The sequence below is a fragment of the Sander vitreus genome, chromosome 24 (assembly GCF_031162955.1).
Source record: "Sander vitreus isolate 19-12246 chromosome 24, sanVit1, whole genome shotgun sequence".
NCBI classification, from domain to species: domain Eukaryota; kingdom Metazoa; phylum Chordata; class Actinopteri; order Perciformes; family Percidae; genus Sander; species Sander vitreus.
The window spans coordinates 12,738,516-12,760,158 of record NC_135878.1 but is presented as its reverse complement, the minus strand read 5'-3'; the positions used below and the strand labels follow the sequence as shown (position 1 = coordinate 12,760,158).

At 40.8% G+C, this 21,643-nt stretch overlaps 1 protein-coding gene across 2 annotated transcripts; it reads left to right on the top strand.

Annotated features, from left to right (window-relative positions):
* The first annotated feature begins 1,796 nt into the window (after positions 1 to 1,796).
* On the top strand, positions 1,797 to 21,277 carry LOC144512805 (carnitine O-acetyltransferase-like). Of its 2 annotated transcripts, XM_078243745.1 has the most exons (15): positions 1,797 to 1,987; positions 2,416 to 2,697; positions 5,898 to 6,010; positions 7,389 to 7,442; positions 9,369 to 9,519; positions 11,153 to 11,327; positions 12,668 to 12,840; positions 13,251 to 13,351; positions 14,585 to 14,704; positions 15,671 to 15,793; positions 16,205 to 16,340; positions 16,532 to 16,594; positions 20,151 to 20,297; positions 20,501 to 20,524; positions 20,657 to 21,277. In XM_078243745.1, the coding sequence occupies exons 1-15, from the start codon at positions 1,961 to 1,963 to the stop codon at positions 20,729 to 20,731; spliced, it is 1,764 nt and encodes a 587-aa protein (XP_078099871.1). In that variant the 5' UTR covers positions 1,797 to 1,960; the 3' UTR covers positions 20,732 to 21,277. The 2 variants fall into 2 exon arrangements, with proteins under 2 accessions (XP_078099871.1, XP_078099870.1); XM_078243744.1 differs by having other exon boundaries at positions 20,501 to 21,277.
* Positions 21,278 to 21,643: the final 366 nt, after the last annotated feature.

Genomic DNA, 21,643 nt, shown 5'->3' with positions numbered 1-21,643 from the left:
TCCTCCCGTATTTTCACTGATTTGCTTCTAACCTGCTTTTCCTGTGCCAAAGAAACTCTGCCTGCCTGCTCATCATAACCTTTTCCATCAAATAATTGAATTGCTTTAACTTGATGGAATAGTGACACAGAGTGTATGTGATTAAACACCACATTATGGTGAAAAATAAGTTCAGATTGCAGCCTTTCATAGCAGTTAACATTTTATTAATCCACTTGACAGAGCAGCTTCAACCACAGGTTGCTTTCCCGCTGCACATTAGGTTTTCACTCTGTGCCACGACTGTGTCTGTGTCTGAAATCACTCACTCATTCACTGCTCACTTTATGGGGAGTTAAATGTAAAGGACTGTTATTTGTATGCCTTACTTGCCTATACTTAATAATACTCTTGATAAACAGCTTTCAGAGCTCTGTGGAAATGTCACGCCATACAATATTAATCTTTCTTTCTTTCTTTTTTCTCACAATCACTTAAATATTTTTGATCAGGAGAAAATAATAACTCGACATTAAACTGAGACGTGCTGCTCTTTCAAGAGGTCGTCAACTTGTTAGTAAAAAGATGAAGATGATGCTAGGCCTTTGTGTTTAAAATAGATAAATACATATATCATTACTGAATTGTCAATGTGAAAATAAACTCGTATAGTGTCAGACAGCATTTCTGCCTTTGGCTTTTAAAGGACAATTCAGGCGCAAAACGAACCTAGGGGTTAATAACACGTGTACGTGTTACACGTGTTGAGTGTTCTCTGGGACATGTTTTCATGCTAATCGAATGTGTTTGTAGCTTGAAACAAGCTAGCGCAAACCGCTGATAAGCTTACAACGCTAGTATTCGGGGCACTTGGAAAGTAAAAACAAATTACTATTTTATACCACTAACAAGGCTCAAAATATCACCAAACTTCAATGGTAACATAATGAGGGTCCCTACATGCAAACCGAAGCATTGAGAACTTGTAAGTGTACAGACAGTTTATTAAAAAGATAGATTATAAAGACAGTAGCGTTCATGTTTACATACGGGCGCCATCTTGAAAACCAGTCATCAGCAGTCGAATCGCGAACGCTGTGTTTGAGCTATGTTACTGGTTACTGGTTCCACGGCGTTCGTCGTTCAACTGGTCATTACTGTGTTCCCAAGATGGCGGCCGCCTGTATATGAGAACGCTACTGTCTTTCTAAACTATCTTTATAAATCTATTTTTAATAAACTGTCTGTACGCTTACAAAGTTCTCAATGCTGGCCCTGCTCCTCCTTCTCCTCCCCAGCCTGCGTCGCCGCATCAGCTACATCTGCAAACAAAAATACAAACACATTTATTGTTACTTTGCCTTTTTTTTTTCTTACCTCTTAACTCAACCTGTGGTGACTTTTGTCTCTGTCTAAAGCTTGACCTAGTCGCTCCTCCTCAGCCTGGCTTGGCCTTCGTGAGACGCACCAAGCCAGGCTGTACAGATTTAGACTAGGTCAAGCCTCGCTTTATCGGATATCCTGGATTTATAAACTCTGCTTTTGTGAAACAGCCCCCAGGGGCATAGAGTAGGGTGTGAGTGTTTGCTTACCTCTCATCCCTGTCAGAAAAACTTTGCAGCTAAGACATATTGATAGACAAATGTACTCAATGTGGCAGTTTGTGACATCATTACAGTCATTAAATTACATTAAAGGCCCTGAACACCCACATAGGTGTTCATTGGTGATTGGACCTTTTCCAGGACTGTGTGGGTGTGATTAGACTGAGTGATTGACATCTTCCTGAGTCCACCTTTATATTCAGTTGATGTCAGATAGTCTGTAGATAGTTCAGCTGGCAGCAGAGCCGTTGTTACCAACTCCTCTCATATACCAGAAGCTTTTCTTTTAAAGACATTATCCACCTGTATCCCTTAAACACATTTAAACCGGTAAATAGTGTCTGACTTCAGTCTGTGGGGATTTCTCTGAAAGCACAATGTTGAGAATTTGCAGCAGAACTCTGGTAAGTAACACCACCTTATTAAATTACACTAGCTAGACTAAATCATGTGGGTACACTTATTTATCCTTGCATAAAACTAAGGTTTGTTACCCTGTATTCGTATGTCTTAAAAGATTTTATATTTTGATTTTAATTATTGCACTGGGTCTATACCCCTTTAACTGTTATGTTAAAGCTGAGTGTGTAACTTCCACATTTACAACTGCTGCCGGGTGCCAATTTCAAAGATTTTTATATATATATCAGTTACTTAGACATCGATGTATGGGTCCAGGTTGGAAAAAAACACGAAATGACCCTTTAATCCAGGTCTTCTTCTGGCAGAATAGATTGTAATACAATAAGGACTTACTGGTATCTGGTCAAGATGAAACCGCTGTCATAAGTTACAACATGCATGTATTTGAGTACATTGTTGTGTCTTCCAGGTGAAGGTGGGGATGGTGAAGCCCTGGCAATTGGTCAAACCTGTATCATCGACACACATGGTTGCTGGAAGAAACCTGAGCCAGCAGAAAGAACTGCCCAAGATCCCTGTCCCCCCTTTGCAGCAGACCTGTGAGCTCTACCTGAGCTACGTGGAGCCCATGGTGGAGCCGGACGAGCTGAGGCGAACAAAAGAGCTGGTGGAAGTGTTTCGGAAAGCAGGAGGTGTTGGTGAAAGACTGCAGAGAGGCCTGGAGAGGAAAGCAGACAACACTGAGAACTGGGTGAGCTCAACAACTACACCAACAGCTGTAGGCACTTTCACTGACACAATGGGGGTGACCTGCTCACACATTCTGCAGTTATTTGGTTCCTGGTTTACTGAATGAGCAGCTCATAGTGCACTCATCTCCTTGAACTGCCATTCAAACACTTTCTGCCAGTGATGGAGAGCTCACAGACACAGTGTGGGGTGGGATTTCTATAAGATCTCCAAGTTTAGAAGTTAAATCATGATTACCATGACTAAATAATATCGTACTCCACAATGTATACCTTGACCACATTTAAACCACCACACCTTTCTTAGAAAAATTGGGTCTATTGCAATCTAGTGCTAAATAAAACAGGGTTGAGCCAGAAAGAGAGGGGTGGCCTAGAGCCAGAAAGAGAGAGAGGGATGGACTGGAGAGAGAGGGTTGAGCCAGAAAGAGAGGGATGGACTGGAGAGAGAGGGTTGAGCCAGAAAGAGAGGGATGGACTGGAGAGAGGGTTGAGCCACAAAGAGAGGGATGGACTGGAGAGAAAGGGTGTGGTCAAAGTAGCAGCTGCACCTGCTCAGAGTTGCAGACAAACATGATACAGCTGATGTTTGACTAAAGCCAATGTGATATGTAAAGTATATAAATGTCTAAACACAAGACAGAACACTGCAGTTACAGCCAGTAGTGGTTTTACAATACAATCATCAAATTGAATGAAAACAAGCTGCCTCCTGTCCTTTGGCCAGCTACAAAATAAATCACATATGATCAATAATAGTCCTTGATCTGTAATTTCGAAAGTTGTCTTTCTTCAATACAGTGGGGCAAAAAAGTATTTAGTCAGCTACCAATTGTGCAAGTTCTCCCACTTAAAAAGATGAGAGAGGCCTGTAATTTTCATCATAGGTTCTCTTCAACTATGAGAGACAAAATGAGAAAACAAAATCCAGAAAATCACATTGTAGGATTTTTAATGAATTTATTTGCAACTTATGGTGGAAAATAAGTATTTGGTCAATAACAAAAGTTCATCTCAATACTTTGTTATATACCCTTTGCTGGCAATGACAGAGGTCAAACGTTTTCTGTAAGTCTTCACAAGGTTTTCACACACTGTTGCTGGTATTTTGGCCCATTCCTCCATGCAGATCTCCTCTAGAGCAGTGATGTTTTGGGGCTGTTGCTGGGCAACACAGACTTTCATCTCCCTCCAAAGATTTTCTATGGGGTTGAGATCTGGAGACTGGCTAGGCCACTCCAGCACCTTGAAATGCTTCTTACGAAGCCACTCCTTCGTTGCCCGGGCGGTGTGTTTGGGATCATTGTCATGCTGAAAGACCCAGCCACGTTTCATCTTCAATGCCCTTGCTGATGGAAGGAGGTTTTCACTCAAAATCTCACGATACATGGCCCCATTCATTCTTTCCTTTACACGGATCAGTCGTCCTGGTCCCTTTGCATAAAAACAGCCCCAAAGGATGATGTTTCCACCCCCATGCTTCACAGTAGGTATGGTGTTCTTTGGATGCAACTCAGCATTCTTTCCCCTCCAAACACGACAAGTTGAGTTTTTACCAAAAAGTTCTATTTTGGTTTCATCTGACCGTATGACATTCTCCCAATCCTCTTCTGGATCATCCAAATGCTCTCTAGCAAACTCCAGACGGGCGTGGACATGTACTTGCTTAAGCAGGGGGACACGTCTGGCACTGCAGGATTTGAGTCCCTGGCGGCGTAGTGTGTTACTGATGGTAGCCTTTGTTACTTTAGTCCCAGCTCTCTGCAGGTCATTCACTAGGTCCCCCCGTGTGGTTCTGGGATTTTTGCTCACCGTTCTTGTGATCATTTTGACCCCACGGAGTGAGATCTTGCGTGGAGCCCCGGATCGAGGGAGTTTATTAGTGGTCTTGTATGTCTTCCATTTTCTTATAATTTCTCCCACAGTTGATTTCTTTACACCAACCTGCTTACCTATTGCAGATTCACTACAATTTTGTTTCTGGTGTCCTTTGACAGCTCTTTGGTCTTGGCCATAGTGGAGTTTGGAGTGTGACTGTTTGAGGTTGTGGACAGGTGTCTTTTATACTGATAACAAGTTCAAACAGGTGCCATTAATACAGGTAACGAGTGGAGGACAGAGGAGCCTCTTAAAGAAGAAGTAACAGGTCTGTGAGAGCCAGAAATCTTAGGTGACCAAATACTTATTTTCCCGAGGAATTTGCAAATAAATTCATTAAAAATCCTACAATGTGATTTTCTGGATTTTTTTTTCTCATTTTGTCTCTCATAGTTGAAGTGTACCTATGATGAAAATTACAGGCCTCTCTCATCTTTTTAAGTGGGAGAACTTGCACAATTGGTGGCTGACTAAATACTTTTTTGCCCCACTGTATGTCATCACACTCAATAATCTCAAACCTAAAGCCACAGTGATAGTACTAAAAAGTATTTAGGATGATTTTACATTTAATGTAAAACATATTATTTTCATCACAGAGCTGACTAGATAACTATTTGACAGCGTAGTTGTAATAAAGTGAAATGTCATTTGGCTTGCCATATGAAGACATAGACATTTACATATGAACAAAGCAAAAATAACTACTATAACAAAAGAGAGCAGGACCACAGTAACTGAATTTAGACATCTGCCTGTTGATCAGTTATCAATGTTGAACCTAGAACTAATGTCATATCAGTCTCTATCATAGTTGGAGGAAAGGAGGACCATATTCATTAAATTAACTTTTCAAATGGTATAATAGTAACTAAATAAAAACCTGCTCAATCTTGCAGCGCTGCTTCTTTTGCATTTCTGACAGAGTTGCTTGTTTGCTGCGTTATTATGGAACCCATACAACTTCTAGGCAAGACCCGACCTTCAATAGCATTCACACGCTATTATTGGCCAGGTGTCCATGCCTACGCAATGTAACGGACTCGATTTGTTCAAGTCCTATCCCCTGACCAATTGGCTATCCTAACCTTAACTACTTGGGGTCAATGCCTAATCCCAACCAATCGGGCTGCTTCGTAGGGCAGGTCTAGAAGTTGCGTGGGATCCATATTAACACGTGTTGCATTTTCAAATTCTGGGACTTCAATAAAATGTTACCACCAGTAACTGGTTTCGTACACTGTGTACAACCCCGCAAGGGGTGAAAAACATCTGTCTGTCTGTTTGTATCTTTGTGTCACTTATACTTTGTTACTATTTGTAGTTAACAGACCATTATGTGATCACTGATCATCTCAGAAAACGTTTGGCCCTCTTGGCTTGGTCTGGGGTGATTTTTCCACGAATGGATTTCAGAGATAAAAAGGGACAAATAAGGTAAACAGACACGCACGCACGCGCACACACACACACACACACACACACACACACATCATCAACCATCTAGCCCATGTAGGCACTAACTATTTCTATTACCCCTATCCAGTTTTTATTCAGGAAAAAATACCTAAGCACTTCATCCCCTGTCTGCTCCACTGCAGTCCAGCTGGTAGTTTGCTGAGAAGGTTAACCCTTTGACCCTGTCTGAGTTGATTCAAGAGAGGCTCAATAGCCAGAGAGTATAGCATCCTAGATGAGGGACAACCCTGTCAGATGCCTCTCTGTTCACCATCCACCTTTAACAAAATAGTAGAAGAAATGTCGGTGACAATTTATAATATATAACTGTCACTAATTAACGGTAAATTGATCTTTAATTAAACTTGAGTTATTTTACTGTTAACAATTAAATGATAATTATTCATGTTTACTAATTATTAGTAATGCTATAATGTTATTGTTATGTTATATTAACAGTTTATTGTTGCACACATTCATATCATTTTATATATTATATTAAGCATTTGTTAATGATTGCCAAATGTTTTGTAAAGCTTTTAAGAAATCATTTGTAAACTGTTAATATAAATTATACAGTTGGCTATTGTTACGTTGCATCTGATGACTATAATACCTTGTCAGTGGTTAACAAATACTTTCTAAATCATCTATTAACATGATTTAGACAGATATTGGTGTACAAAAAAGTACCTCTTTTATAGATGACCAAAAGAAAGATTGAATGGGGCCAAATGAGTGTTACATGATGCTTTATAAACCACGTATTATTAATTAATCATTTTTAGCATTAGATGCAACTTTATAACAGTCAAACAATGTTTATAGATGGTTTACTAAACAATTAACAATTTACAAAGTATAAACTCTCCACATTTATAAACATTTTTATTACACTAAACTTCTTACAAAATAACAAATTATAATAATTATAACCAAAAGCCTCAAGTGTCCTAAATAAATAACTGATCAACTCCATCAAAAGCTTTCTCGTGATCAACACACTGTAAAACAGTCGCAACATCAACTCTTCAACAACTTCAGACAAATCAATAATCACAAATTATTACACGACAGTTACCCCAAATCAGTTGTCAAGAGGAGTCGTACTGTTGTATAATGTCCTCTGTGGCTCTGGATGTAACTTTTCAAAAGCCAAGAAACTACATCAGGGTCATCTTGGATTGTCGAGACTTCAAATTTTGGGTTTTAAGAGATCGAGGTATACGAGGGTAAAAAAGTCAGGATATCTCAGCCTCTCTAACGTGTACCATTCCTTTATGAAATCATTCTCATTCTCAAATTGTTAGTTTGTTTTTGAACATTAAAATGAATAACCATGTTTTGTTTTGTTCAGGTGTGCTGCTCAACTCATTACAGCTGTGTTGGAAATTAAGACAATGATTGACAAGTGAGTAGTATGCTTAAAATGTTCTAATTTTTCCCTTAGACACGCAAGATCTTTGTCATCCTCACTGTTTAATTATTTTCCGTCATGATTTGTTTCACACAATGTTATAATTAATGACTATTGTGCAGCTCAAAAGTGAACCGTAATATTTATGTTGTTTTTGGCAGAAGAAGCAGTTAAATTACACATTAACATTAAGAACGGTCAGAGGTTTCAACTGCTGCCTGAAAATAGTGATATGCTTTTTAAAATGATGTTGTCTTAAGCCAGAGATATGAAATCAGTTCTATGAAGAATTTGAATGCTGTTTTTTTTCCCCCTCTAAAGCCTGAAACATCAATTAAATACTGCCCAGAATACATGATATATTTTTCTATCGTATTTGATACATCAGGCATTTATCCGAATTATTTGTTCACAAAACATGTCATTGTTTTTATAAACAAAAAAACACTTTTTTATAGCATTATCATCCTTAGCTTCCCCTAACTGCTCCATTTCACTTGAATTGTCATCCGTAATCATTCTAAGGGCATCTTGAACACTGTACTTTCTGAATGAAAGAAAGAATGGTCTTACTACAATGAAATGGCTGTTTTTGAATGCACAAGAGTCTCAGCTTTCCAGTCAGACATGATTTATGCAACTCCAAGACTGTTTACGGACCGCAGTATGCTGAAATATTCAAACAATTTTAGAATAGATGGAAACAACACATTTGTACTGTATGAGAAAAATGTGCATTAGCATGAAGTGTGCATGTCTGTAAAGAGGAGACTTGTGGGTACCCATAGAACCCATTTTCATTTAAATATCTGGCAATGGATATCCCAGTTCTTCTTTCACCAAAATGTAGACAAACTTTGGAGCATTACTTTTCCTCCTTCCAAGCTTGATTCCACTGGATTCCTTAAATCATCTAGTTTAATGTGATACCACTAACTTCACGCTAGCCTAAAATATGACAATAAATCCAAACAGCAGAGATCGCCGCCAGTCCTACAGGTCTAAATACATGCAGTATCACATTTGATACATACATTCTCAACACAATTTTACTATGGAGTAAGCTACAAAATACAAAATTAATTAATTATAAGTTGCTTTAATCAAGTAAATATTGATATTGTAGCATTTGTAACAATACAACTGTCATTCTTACTGTATTTTCTATTTAAATTATCAAAGATTTGCATGCAAAACGTGCAGGTCAGTGAATCAGGGCAGCCATTTCTGATTTTCTATTTAAAGCCTGCATTTTACCAATAGTGCAGTGCATGGATAATCCACCAGGGGGCAGAAAACATGTATAATTTATCATTTTAATATGACAGGTTTTTCAGGAAAGTATGTCATGTGGATGACATAGAGGTCACTGAACGTCTAGTATCAAATATGATATGAATGGCATTAAAGGGTGTTTGGATTTCAACTTAAGTTGAACTTGTAGAAGTTCATCCAAGTTCAGACATTTGTCTTTTATGAACACTATCATCTGTGGTTAGATCAGATTTAGTATTTGTATTTTGCACCAAAATCTATGTGTATGTAGGTGATGAGACTAAACGTTAAATAAATAAATACATTAAAGATGGAGGCAGAGCTACATTACTCAAAGTGCTCCTGAACAGCCACTGGATGCGGCAGCTTCATGTTCATCAGTGGCCAGAATTGTATGTTACATTACATGTCATTTAGCTGACACTGTTAACCAAAGTGACTTACAATTGCTATATATGTCAGAGCAACCAGGGGTTAAGTGTCTTGCTCAGGAACACATTGGTTGTATCGCAGTGGGAATCAAACCCGAGTCTCCCACACCAAAGGCATGTGTCATATCCACTGCGCCATCACCACTCCTATGTGACACTATGTGTATGTGACACTGAATGGCTGAGTTAGTGTTTCGTGTTTGTATGTTTGCAGTGGTACACTACCAGCTGACTACATAAGAGGGCAGCCGCTGTGTATGAAGCAGTACGAGCAGATTCTGTCATCCTGCATTGTCCCTGGTCTGGAGAGAGATTCAGTGGCGTTCTACGCAGAGAAACACATCACTGTTGTACACAACTCTCAGGTGAGAAACATCACGTCATTATACAATGGTCTGGGTGAATACTCAATTCTGACTGGCTGTAGGGTTTCTATTAAAAAAAGTGATATAGGACACCAACTTACGGGTTCTGGTGAAACTGTCTGTTTAGCAATCTAAATTGATGAGCTACATTTAAACCCCCCAAAAATTGTGAATCTATTATTTCTAGAGGTGTGACGAGATCTCGTGCCGCAAATAACGTAACGAAATTTATCGTTGAGGTAAAAAGTGTCTCGCGATATCAGTACACAAGTGCAGAGCAGCAGCCTCGAAATTAGCATAGAAGAACCCCCCCCGTCCGTTCTCCAAAGTTGACTCTGAGTTAACTTTTGCAGAGCGATGGAAGAAGAAAAAAACTGGCTGTAAAACCCAGCGTTGGGACGTTAGAGTACCGCCACTCTCTCTCTATCCCTCTTTTTGAAGAGACACACACACGGTCGCAGCGTGCAGTTCACTATGGCACTGTCTCGCGCAGACCACTCTCTTTCTCTGTTAAAATCAGTCGGTAAGCGAACAGCAAAAGCTAACTTTACTTTTAAAGATATTAAACAAAGAGAAATGTTCTCAGTTTGTCCTATAATGGTCATGAATTGATACTAGAGTAGCCTACTTCCTTGTTTACTGCTGCAATGAATAAAATGCAGAGGAGGAGAAAAGAGCATCTGTCTTGACAAAAATCATCTGTTGAGTGTTGGATGGTAATTTATTTGTGTTTCAGAATGTCATCAATGTGAAACAATAGTAAAATAAGCTTTATTTCTCTCTGTCTACTGTACAATGACAAATTAAAGTACAAAACATTTGGTCTCAACTAATGCCAGAAAACGCTTGGTTACGTTGTAACCTTGGTTCTCTGAGTAGATGGACTAGCTCTGCACCATACATATGAAATAAGTAATGGAGTAACTGTTAGTTATACAGGAGATAAGCCAGTCACTTGAGCTTGTGGCAAAACCTCTCAGTGCTCGTTTTTCATTTTGTCGCTTTCAATTGAATAAAGCACAATTTTTTCTTATTTCTTCATTGAAGTTTTCTGTAAAATAGTGTTAAAGTCTCGTCTCGATCTTGTGAACCCAAAGATCATTAGATGCCATTGGTTTTGTTATTACCCACAACCATACCTTGCTGACCATAGTTGAGAGTTGGAACATACATCCACCACTAAGTCAAGTAGGCTACTTCACCTTTAGGCTTACCTCCTCTTTACCTTGACAGTCCGTTAAGTCATCCGCATCACTGCCAACAGTGCACCAGTCCAGCTGTCAACCTCATGCTCTTAGCCTCACTCATGAACAAGACCCCAGGATATCTCAACTATTTCCCTGGCTTGCATGCAACAGCTAAACTCTTTTCCTTTCAGAACACCATGTTTCTGCAACAGGAATAGTTTTCTTCTTCAGGTTTTTTATGCAAATGTCTACACTTGCAATCCTTCAACAACCCAGTTTCAGGTATACATTGCCAAGTAAAAACGTGATGCTGTTCATAATGATTGTAAATCAAATCACCACAAAGTAATTTCCACACAGACACCCTGAGGCCCTGTGGGTCACCTGAGATTTGTTCAGTTGGTAATCCAGTCTTGCTTTCATGTGTTTCTTCCCTTTGGATTAAGTTCTTTGTGCTGGACGTGTACAACAGTGATGGGACTCCACTGACAGTTGATCAGCTCTGTGTTCAACTGGAGAGGATCTGCAACTCCTCACTACAGAACAACGTGGAGCCTGTCGGCATCCTCACCACCGAGCATCGTGACATCTGGGGCAAAACCTACATCGACCTCATCAAGGGTGAGAACAACTCTGCACTCATTTATGAGAACCTGTGAAATCAACTTATTGTCTACAGTAAGAAAGGTGATCTTGTAGCAGGAACTGTAAACTTATACTAAGCATCATACACACAGGCCTGAAATACACACACATGCAAACAAGACCTGCATTATACTCATGCATTACTGGCGAGATGTCAAAACGAGAGAGTTGCCCATGCACAGTTGGGGGTTTGGTGCCTTGCTTAAGGGCAGCCAGTGCCAGTGTTCCTTTTTTTTTTGGTCCGTTCCATAATAATAATAATTCACATTCACTATATTTATTTTTGTTGGAATAGTGTTATTTCTCCCTCTATGTAGACAGAGAACTACACATTACTTTGCATAAATGGTAACATCATTGATTTTTTTACTTATTTATTTATAGATTCATTTACGATAATAATGACGCTGACTGTGGCAATGTCAACATGTATTGTTGACGAAAGACAGCACTAAAATCCCTAAAATGTAGTTAGTGTTAGGGTTACTCTGAAACTATTTATTTGCATTGCCTTCCACCTTTTCTTCCGCCCCCAGCAACACACTCACATTTTTGAGCCGGCTAACTCCGTCTTTCTGAGTCCAACTCTATACTCGGTCTGATTATTGTGGTTGATTTAGGCAGATTTTTGCTGAATGGCTCTCATAACGTATCGGATTGGGTGGCGTATGTCGTCCATGCCTACTGGAGGAAAATGTTTGTGATTACTCTATATTTTAATTGTTTTATATTTTTTGACCAAATTTTGAATCTGCAACATTCTCTGTCAGGTTAATGTAGTCGGAAAATGTTTTCCTCTGAAGTAGAAGTACACAGTGTGTAAGTAGTAGGGTATAGTGTGCATATAGAGTTGCATATTGAGTGCTTTGGGGTCCTTCTGTAAGTAATTTTAGGGGAGTACTACTATACAGTATATAAAATGAGGATGAATAACCTATAATACAAAAAAAAATACATTATTCTATTAAGTTCACCATACAGTTTGACAGTTTTGTTACTTTTTTAGTGTTTAAGTTTTTGAGCCTTAATATGTTCTTTGAATACACATAAAAAGGCAGTGACACGTCAAAATGCTTTTCCCCTTTTTTTATTTGCTATGTTTTTTTAATTGTTTTCTATTTTGTCTTCTCTCTACTACTCTTTTGTCCTCTTGTTTTTATTTACCCAAATGTTGTCCTGCTAACGTTTAGCCCCACTGTTTAGCCCTCTGTTGTTATATTGACCCCTGGATATCCTGCTTTGTCTGTCAAAGCACATTGGAAACTCTGTTTTAAAGCTGCCATACAAATTATTATTTGTATTATTATTATTATTAGATAAGACCAACAAAGAGTCAGTGCTGGCTATCCAAAGCAGCATCTTCACAGTGTGTTTGGATGGAGCGTTGCCCCCGGATGAGACGTTTGACAACAATGCCACTGACTCGATGATGCACGGAGGAGGCAGTCAGTGGAACAGTGGAAACCGTTGGTTTGACAAGGGGCTGCAGGTGATATAACACAAAGGAAAAATATACACTAAACACTGAGGGTTTTTTTTCTTTTTCTGGCACGAGGACTTGGGACTGATATCACAAATTTGAAAACAAACAGCCAGAAGAAACCTTGTTATTGTTGAATACATTTCTCTCTCTCTTGTTTCTCTGCATAAATGCATGTCTAGAGTGCATTCATGATACAGTTTACTGCTGTATCAGCTGATCCATCATGGCTAACCAGTAATCATAGTCAATAATAATCAGTACAATAAAAGCACCAATCAACTGCTGAGCAAGTCTAAACTTCTCCCTTAAGCATTCACTGGTTAGAATAACTTCAGCAACACAGTCACACATACACAGACTCATGAGAAGTTGTGATGTAATGCTAATTGTGTGTTTTAAAAAAAATATTTTTTCAGATAATTATTGGAGAAGACGGGTTATGTGGTGTTAACACCTTGAATGCCACTGCTGATGGTGTAGTCGTCGTGGACATGTGCGCACATTTTTTACCCCTAATGTGAGTAGACCAACAATATATACGCTTTTGTAAGTGTAGGTGTTTTGATTTGCTGTAATAATCACATGATAAAAAGTTAGGCAAGTGTACACATAGTTTAAAATCATAACATCTTGCTGTGGCACTGACCGGTGAAATGGTCTTTGTCCAATCACACATATGTCTACAATACCGAGCTATTCAAAAGTGCCCCTGTGGAGTTTTGATGTGAACAACGTTTCTGTTTACATTCAGTGTTGTTCACCCTTCTTGAGGTCTAACCGTAGACTGTAAAAAATAATGGTCAAAGTATGTAATTTCCAGCAGTGGAAAAAAATAAGTGTAGATAAGTGAGATCTACGAGAAAATGAACCAACTACTTTTCACTTGATTTATTACCTCAATAAACATTTTCATTGTGAGTTTTTGGTCTTAAATCACTACATTAAGTCTTTTCCATACAGCATGATGTTCATTCAGTAAGTTATGGTCCCAGGCTACACGTCGACGTGTCAATCAGGACAGAGGCTTAGCAATGGGTATCCATGGCACTGTGGACATTAAAATAGATCTACACTTGTTTTTTGGGTGTTGTCGCTGTTATCATCATAAACTTTGACCCCCCCTCACTGTGTGTTTTAACTTCATCAAAGTTAACTGGAACATTTTGGTCACCTAAAAATGTCTTGTTTTGCATTCTGCCAACTAAGCTAGCCAGCTAGCGCTAGAGTTAGCTGGTAACTTGAGGGAAAGTCTGAAGACTTACTGTACTGCTTACATGCAGATGAAACATGCAGTACCTCCACTGTATACATAACCAAAGAATGCTTTTCGTACAATAAGTGCAGTAAAAGAACATTTGCTTCGAAGTTTTGCATAAGGCATTCAGGGTCAACAGAGTCTTCCCCTTTGTTCTATGCCCGTTTGTTTTGTCCATTCCAGTAAGCATTCAGGCTTTTCCTCTTGTGTTTAGTTCTTTGGTTTATGGGCTTTCTTCTTCTAAGCGTTACTTTATCCACTTATTCCAAATCAGACATTTAATTCAACCTTGTCCCAAATCGATCTGCATTATCTTAGATCCAGTTTCTTTTTTTTTTCTTTTTGGCTTATTAAGACACAATCATTTTAGATCTTTTGTTTGCTCCTGGTATTTTAGCTGTCAGATGTGCTTGGTTAGTGTGTATTTTTATGTGACTTTTGTTTTTCATTTAATTCCCTTCTGTTCCCTCTCATGTATCATTTGTGTGAAAACAGGAAAAAGCCACAGGTGGTGCAGTCTCCCTTGGAGCCGCTTCCCGAACCCCAGAGACTACACTTCAACATCACACCAGAACTCAAGATGGACATTGAGGAGGCCAAGCGGCACCTGGACATGTGAGAACAGCTTTTAGTTGTGACAGTTACATAAACACCCAATGACCTGGGTCTCATTTACTACACAGTGCGTAGGATTCATACTAAAAGTCTACATGCTCTCAAAAGCAGAAAATTGCTTGCACCAAAAAAAAATCTGACTTATAAATCTGCATACAGACATGCAGGCATGTTTCACTTTATAAAACACAGTCCACCTGAAAATGAACCAACCTCATGTCTCACCCTCTACACGGCCACATTCAAATATAAATGGCTAATGCAATGCATTACATGACTATATAAATAAAAGTGATCAATGGTTCTTTGCAGTGAATTATGGCAACTACAGAGGAAACCTGACAGGAAGGGTGCTAAATAATGCTCCAAAGTTAGACTAAATTGTGGAAAGGGAAAAACTGGCATGTACATTTTTAAGGAGTCCCTTGACCTCTCACCTCAAGATCTCTAAATGAAAATGGGTTCTATGGCTACCCACAACACTCTCCTTTACAGACATGCACACTTTATAATACTCTCATGTAGTAAATGGCGGCCTATGAATACAGTTATTGCACATGTTAAACAATGTTATTGTAGTATCACAGTCCAGTGGCTCACTGCAGGGAATTCAGTAAAGTGGTTAAGAGTTCAGGAGTCTGATGGCTTGTGAGAAGAAGCTGTTGCAGAATTCCAATTATGGAGTGTTTCCTAATAATTTTGCCTAAAGGAAGCATACATAAATAGAATAGGTCCAAGCACAGAGCCTTGTGGAACACCCTGACTAACTTTAGTGTGTATGGAGGGTTCATTTTAAACATGAACAAAGTGAGATAGATCTGGTAAATGGGGCTCAAACTAGCTTAGTGTGGTTCCTATAATGACATTGAAATGTTCCAGTGCTGTCAAACACTTCTGCAAACCTCTGTCAAACTACCCAAGAAAAGTCTAACTGTCCAGAATTGTCTCCCATTCCCAACCCCACAGATGGGCACAAAGCCAGGGTATGAGGACTACGGTATTCAAACACTTTGGGAAAAATCTTATAAAGGCCTTCAAGTTAAGCCCTGATGCTTTTGTACAGATGGCGATACAGCTGGCCTACTACAGGTGAGGTGCCTAAAAGTAATGTGGAGATGGACTGTCTTTTTGTACAGGCTTTATACTACTGTCATGTTATTTAACCAAGGTTAACTAGAGTGGCAAAGGTTGCATAAAAACCCTTGACCATACAGTAAGGCAGCAACAGAGAATCTTGTCAAACTGAAATGAAATTGATTCACACATTCAGGTTGTGCTTAAAAAAGCTTCATTGTTAAAGAAACAGAATGATTACATTACATTTTCCCATCAGAAACTGGAGTAATGGATAAACAAATGCCCTCAGCAAAATCAAACTGGATAGTTAGTGAAACATTATACTGACTGTTTGCTGAGCTCCAGTATAACTTTTTTTTTGATTGGTCAAAAAGATTCAGGGCACTGTATATTGAAACACAGTTTTCTCCTTTCTTTTGTCAGAATACACCAGAAGATCCCTGCAGCGCTGGAATGTGTTTCCATGCGTAACTTCAGAGTGGGCCGTTTAAGTTTTACCAATATAAACTTGCCTGCCTCAGTTACCTTTGTCAAGGCCTTTGATGACCCTAACAAACAGGTCTGAAGAGAGGGAAAGTTGTAATGCAACTCTTTTATAATGTAACTCTATGTAATGACAAATGTGTTGATATCAGAGAGACTTGGCTTGCTTTATATTATACTATTTCTGAACAGAAATCACAATAATAAACACTAACCAACTACAAGTGATGAGTTGTAACATTCCTGTCTTCTTCTTGTTTTGCGCAGAACTCGGAGAAGGTTGATTTATTGGAGAAGGCTATAAAGACACACACATGGCACACTAAATTGGTGAGTATCATTCACAGCACCACTCAACACTTCAGTTCAGTGTATGTTCAGTGTAAAGATGCCTTTTAGCAATAACTGTTGTTGGTTTGTTATAAACAGTTGTCCTTTTACTGTCACAGACTCAGACTCAGGACACAGAATACCATCCGAATATCTTTAATGGAGGTCTTGGATGGGTACAAAAGTAACAATTACAGAAAAACTCTGGAAACTTCCACCCAAAAATCTAGGGAAAAAACTCGGGGAACTTCAATTCAAAAATACAGAAAAGCTCAGGAAACCCAGTCAAAGACACAGGCTAGGAGATAAACTTAACTTCTCAGGAGATACACACAGGAAGATCTGGCACAGCAGCCAAAATGGGAGAGTCCAAATGACATGTGGAGTCCTATAGTGATGAGACCAGACAACAACTGAGCCATGGAGAGGGTTCTTGTAGAACGAGTTCAAACAGGCAACAGGTGAGGAGTGCTAATAGGCTGGGGATTCTTGGCCTTCTTGGAGACCTTGAGTGGAGTCCTGCATGGGGCTCCAGTGGGGGACTCCATAGTTCTGCTGGGGGACTTCAACGCATATGTGGGCAATGATGGAGACACATGGAGAGGCGTGATTGGGAGGAACGGCCTCCCTGATCTAAACCAGAGTGGTTGTTTGTTGTTGGACTTCTGTGCTAGTCATGGATTATCTTTAACGAACACCATGTTCAAACATAGGGATGCTCATAAGTGTACTTGGTACCAGAGCACCCTAGGCCAAAGGTCAATGATCGATTTTATAATCGTTTCATCTGATCTGAGGCCGTATTTTTGGACACTCGGGTGAAGAGAGGGGCGGAGCTGTCAACCGATCACCATCTGGTGGTGAGTTGGGTCAGGGGGTGGGGGAAGACTCTGGACAGACCTGGTAAGCCCAAACGGGTAGTGAGGGTAAATTGGGAAGGTCTGGAGGAGGCCCCTGTCCGACAGACTTTCAACTCACACCTCCGGCAGAGCTTTTCATGAATCCCTGTGGAGGCTGGGGGCATTGAACCCGAGTGGACAATGTTCAAAGTTTCCATTGCTGAAGCTGCGGTGAGGAGCTGTAGTCTTAGGGTCTTAGGTGCCTCAAGGGGTGGTAACCCACGAACACCGTGGTGGACACTGGTGGTCAGGGAAGCCGTCCGACTGAAGGAGTCTTTCCGGGATATGTTATCCCAGAGGACTCCGGAGGCAGTTGCAAGGTACCGAATGGCTGCAGCCTCTGCCGTGAAAGAGGCAAAGCAGTGGGTGTGGGAGAAATTCAGAGAAGACATGGAGAAGGACTTTCGGTCGGCACCAAGGTGCTTCTGGAAAACCGTTCGCCACCTCAGGAGGGGGAAGCGAAGAACCATCCAAGCTGTGTACAGTAAGGATGGGATGCTGTTGACCTCAACTGAGGAGGTAATAGGGCGGTGGAAGGAGCACTTTGAGGAACTCCTAAATCCAACTAATACGCCCTCTATGGTAGAGGCAAAGCTGGAGGATGATGGGGGATTGTCATCAATTTCCCTGGTGGAAGTTGCTGAGGTAGTTAAACAACTCCACAGTGGCAAAGCCCCAGGGATTGATGAGATCCGTCCAGAAATGCTTAAAGCTCTGGGTGTGGAGGGGTTGTCTTGGTTGACACGCCTCTTCAACATTGCGTGGAAGTCTGGGACGGTGCCTAAGGAGTGGCAGACCGGGGTGGTGGTTCCCCTTTTTAAAAAGGGAGACCTGAGGGTGTGTGCCAATTACAGGGGTATCACACTTCTCAGCCTCCCCTGTAAAGTCTACTCCAAGGTGCTGAAAAGGAAGGTTCGGTCGATAGTCGAACCTCAGGTTGAAGAGGAACAATGCGGATTCCGTCCTGGTCGTGGAACAACGGACCAGATCTTTACTCTCGCAAGGATCCTGAAGGGAGCCTGGGAGTATGCCCAACCGGTCTACATGTGTTTTGTGGATCTGGAAAAGGCGTATGACTGGGTGCCCCGGGAGATACTGTGGGAGGTGCTGCAGGAGTACGGGGTGAGTGGGTCCCTTCTCAGGGCCATCCAATCTCTGTACGACCAAAGCGAGAGCTGTGTCTGGGTGCTCGGCAGTAAGTCGGACTCGTTTCAGGTGAGAGTTGGCCTCCGCCAGGGCTGCGCTTTGTCACCAATCCTGTTTGTAGTATTTATGGACAGGATATCGAGGCGTAGTCGGGGTGGAGAGGGGTTGCAGTTCGGTGGGCTGGGGATCTCATCGCTGCTTTTTGCAGATGATGTGGTCCTGATGGCATCATCGGCCTGTGACCTTCAGCACTCACTGGATCGGTTTGCAGCCGAGTGTGAAGCGGCTGGGATGAGGATTAGCACCTCTAAATCGGAGGCCATGGTTCTCAGCAGGAAACCGATGGAGTGCCTTCTCCAGGTAGGGAATGAGTCCTTACCCCAAGTGAAGGAGTTCAAGTACCTTGGGGTCTTGTTCGAGAGTGAGGGCACAATGGAGCGGGAGATTGGTCGGAGAATCGGCGCAGCGGGTGCGATATTACATTCAATTTATTGCACCGTTGTGACGAAAAGAGAGCTGACCCAGAAGGCAAAGCTCTCAATCTACCGGTCAGTTTTTGTTCCTACCCTCACCTATGGTCATGAAGGCTGGGTCATGACGGAAAGAACAAGATACAGGGTACAAGCGGCCGAAATGGGTTTCCTCAGGAGGGTAGCTGGCGTCTCCCTTAGAGATAGGGTGAGAAGCTCAGTCATCCGTGAGGAACTCGGTGTAGAGCCGCTGCTCCTTCGCGTCGAAAGGAGCCAGTTGAGGTGGTTCGGGCATCTGGTAAGGATGCCCCCTGGGCGCCTCCCTAGGGTGGTGTTCCAGGCACGTCCAGCTGGGAGGAGGCCTCAGGGAAGACCCAGGACTAGGTGGAGGGATTATATCTCCAACCTGGCCTGGGAACGCCTCGGGATCCCCCAGTCGGAGCTGGTTAATGTGGCTCGGGAAAGGGAAGTTTGGGGTCCCCTGCTGGAGCTGCTACCCCCGCGACCCGATACCGGATAAGCGTGAGGATGGATACATGGTTAAATGTAATTTGCGTGTATTGCTGTGTGTACTTTTTCCATAGAAAATCCCCTCCAGTCGGTCCCAAAACATCCCAATTAGATAGTAAATGCCCTTTTTTGACTCTCCTGTGACGTCCGTTAAAAGCGCCCCAATGATCAGCAGCAGCAGACACTGATCCAATAGGAAACAAGAGGATGGTGCTCTAGATTATTAGTGATCGTTACAATGTGTAAGCAGTTACTGCAATATACTTTTCTGCAATGCACCAGCAATGGTAGGGAAGAAGAAGATCTGATTGTAAACAGTGATGAATCCAAACTTTGAGGATGAATCCGGTTAGTTTTAGGCCAGGTTTTGCTTTAAGGAAGAAAATACATCTAACACGTGTTATACCTCAAGGCCACACGATGGGCTTTAGTGCAAAAAACTGAATTATGTAGAAGAGAATTCCACAGGGTTCCTTTAATACCACATGTGTTCGACTTTGTAAACATATTGTATTGTCTCCATCCTAACAGGCAAGGGACGGCCATGACATATCCAGCCACCTCTGGGCTCTGAAGATGCAGGCTGTTGAGGAAAAAATCTCAATGCCTGAGATCTTCACAGACAGCTCCTTCTATAAAACCTTAGACAAGGACAAGGTGGAACTCTATTCAAGTCAGGTAAGGACCGGTATCCAGTACCATTAGGTTGATAGCCAGTATCATTCACCATACAAATGGAATATGTCCCAGAAAATGTTGCTGGAAGTTCCTGCTTAACCCCAAAAGAAGATCCACTACAATTCACAGAAAACACGTATAAAGTACTCAGTGCTACAACAATAACTAACCGCTGCCATTTCACTTTTGTCCCTTTTCACCAGGTACGCAACAAGGCTGGATGTCGGGTATGTTTTTCCAGTGAACCTGGAATGTACGAACTCCTCTATGGAATCAAGAATGATAACATTGAACTCAGCTTGACTTATAAAGCCCATCAGGCCAATGAGGTGCCGTTTGCACTGATTGATGTGTTGCAGGATGCACTGTTGGACTTAAGGACCCTGCTGGAACAAACTACAAGAGCTGAAGCTAATCCAGACTTAAACCAATAGTGCGACATATTATTGCAGAGTTAAGATGATAATATATAAACATTCCTGAGTTCCAACTGGTACACCATTGCTTTATACAGACTATAATATTGTAATTATAAATCATGGACATGCACCAGGGACTGACTGCAATTCATGAATGCACCCTGTTGTAGAAATTTCTGTAATAAAGTGATCTCTGGGGGGATTTGGGTAACATTACAGTTGCTCCCATTGTAAAACATTAATAAATATCAACACGGATAAATTATAAGAACAATATATAGGTATGTAGGTATAAGTATGCACAAATTGAAAACACTGTATCTGTGGCATACCACAATCCCATAACCGTCCGGCTCACCCGCCCAGGGCAGGAGACGTCGGTCCGGTCAGGGGGGAAGACGGAAATGCTAACACTAGTTGCATCATCCGGAGTCCCCACAATCCCGTAAAAATAATCATTGAAGTACAGGTGTTAACTCAGAAATGTTGATCCACATAAAAATAAAACTAGATAACTCATTAAGAATAAAGTTTTAAGTACTATTAACTTTGCGACGGATTTTAATTGTTTGGTTTGTACAATTTATAAGTTAGCAGTACTGTTCGGGGTTTACAGTGTGTACACGCTTAATCATGTATGAAAACATCCAAAAAAAGTGACAAAAGCATTTAAGAAGGCGACAAAAACATGAATAAACCAGAAAAAAAAATTAAACTTAAAAAAAAAACACAAAACAAGAAGAAGAAAAAAAATCTAAATAAGCGACAAAAAAACGTTACAAAGTGATTGAAACAGACAAAAAACTAAAACTTTGAAAAAAGTGACAAAAAATTCCAAGAAAGCGACAGAAGAGTTATAAAAAAATATTAACATCGTTGAAAAAAGCGACGAAAACAGAAAGGTCATGTTCTGCCCCAAACTGTAAA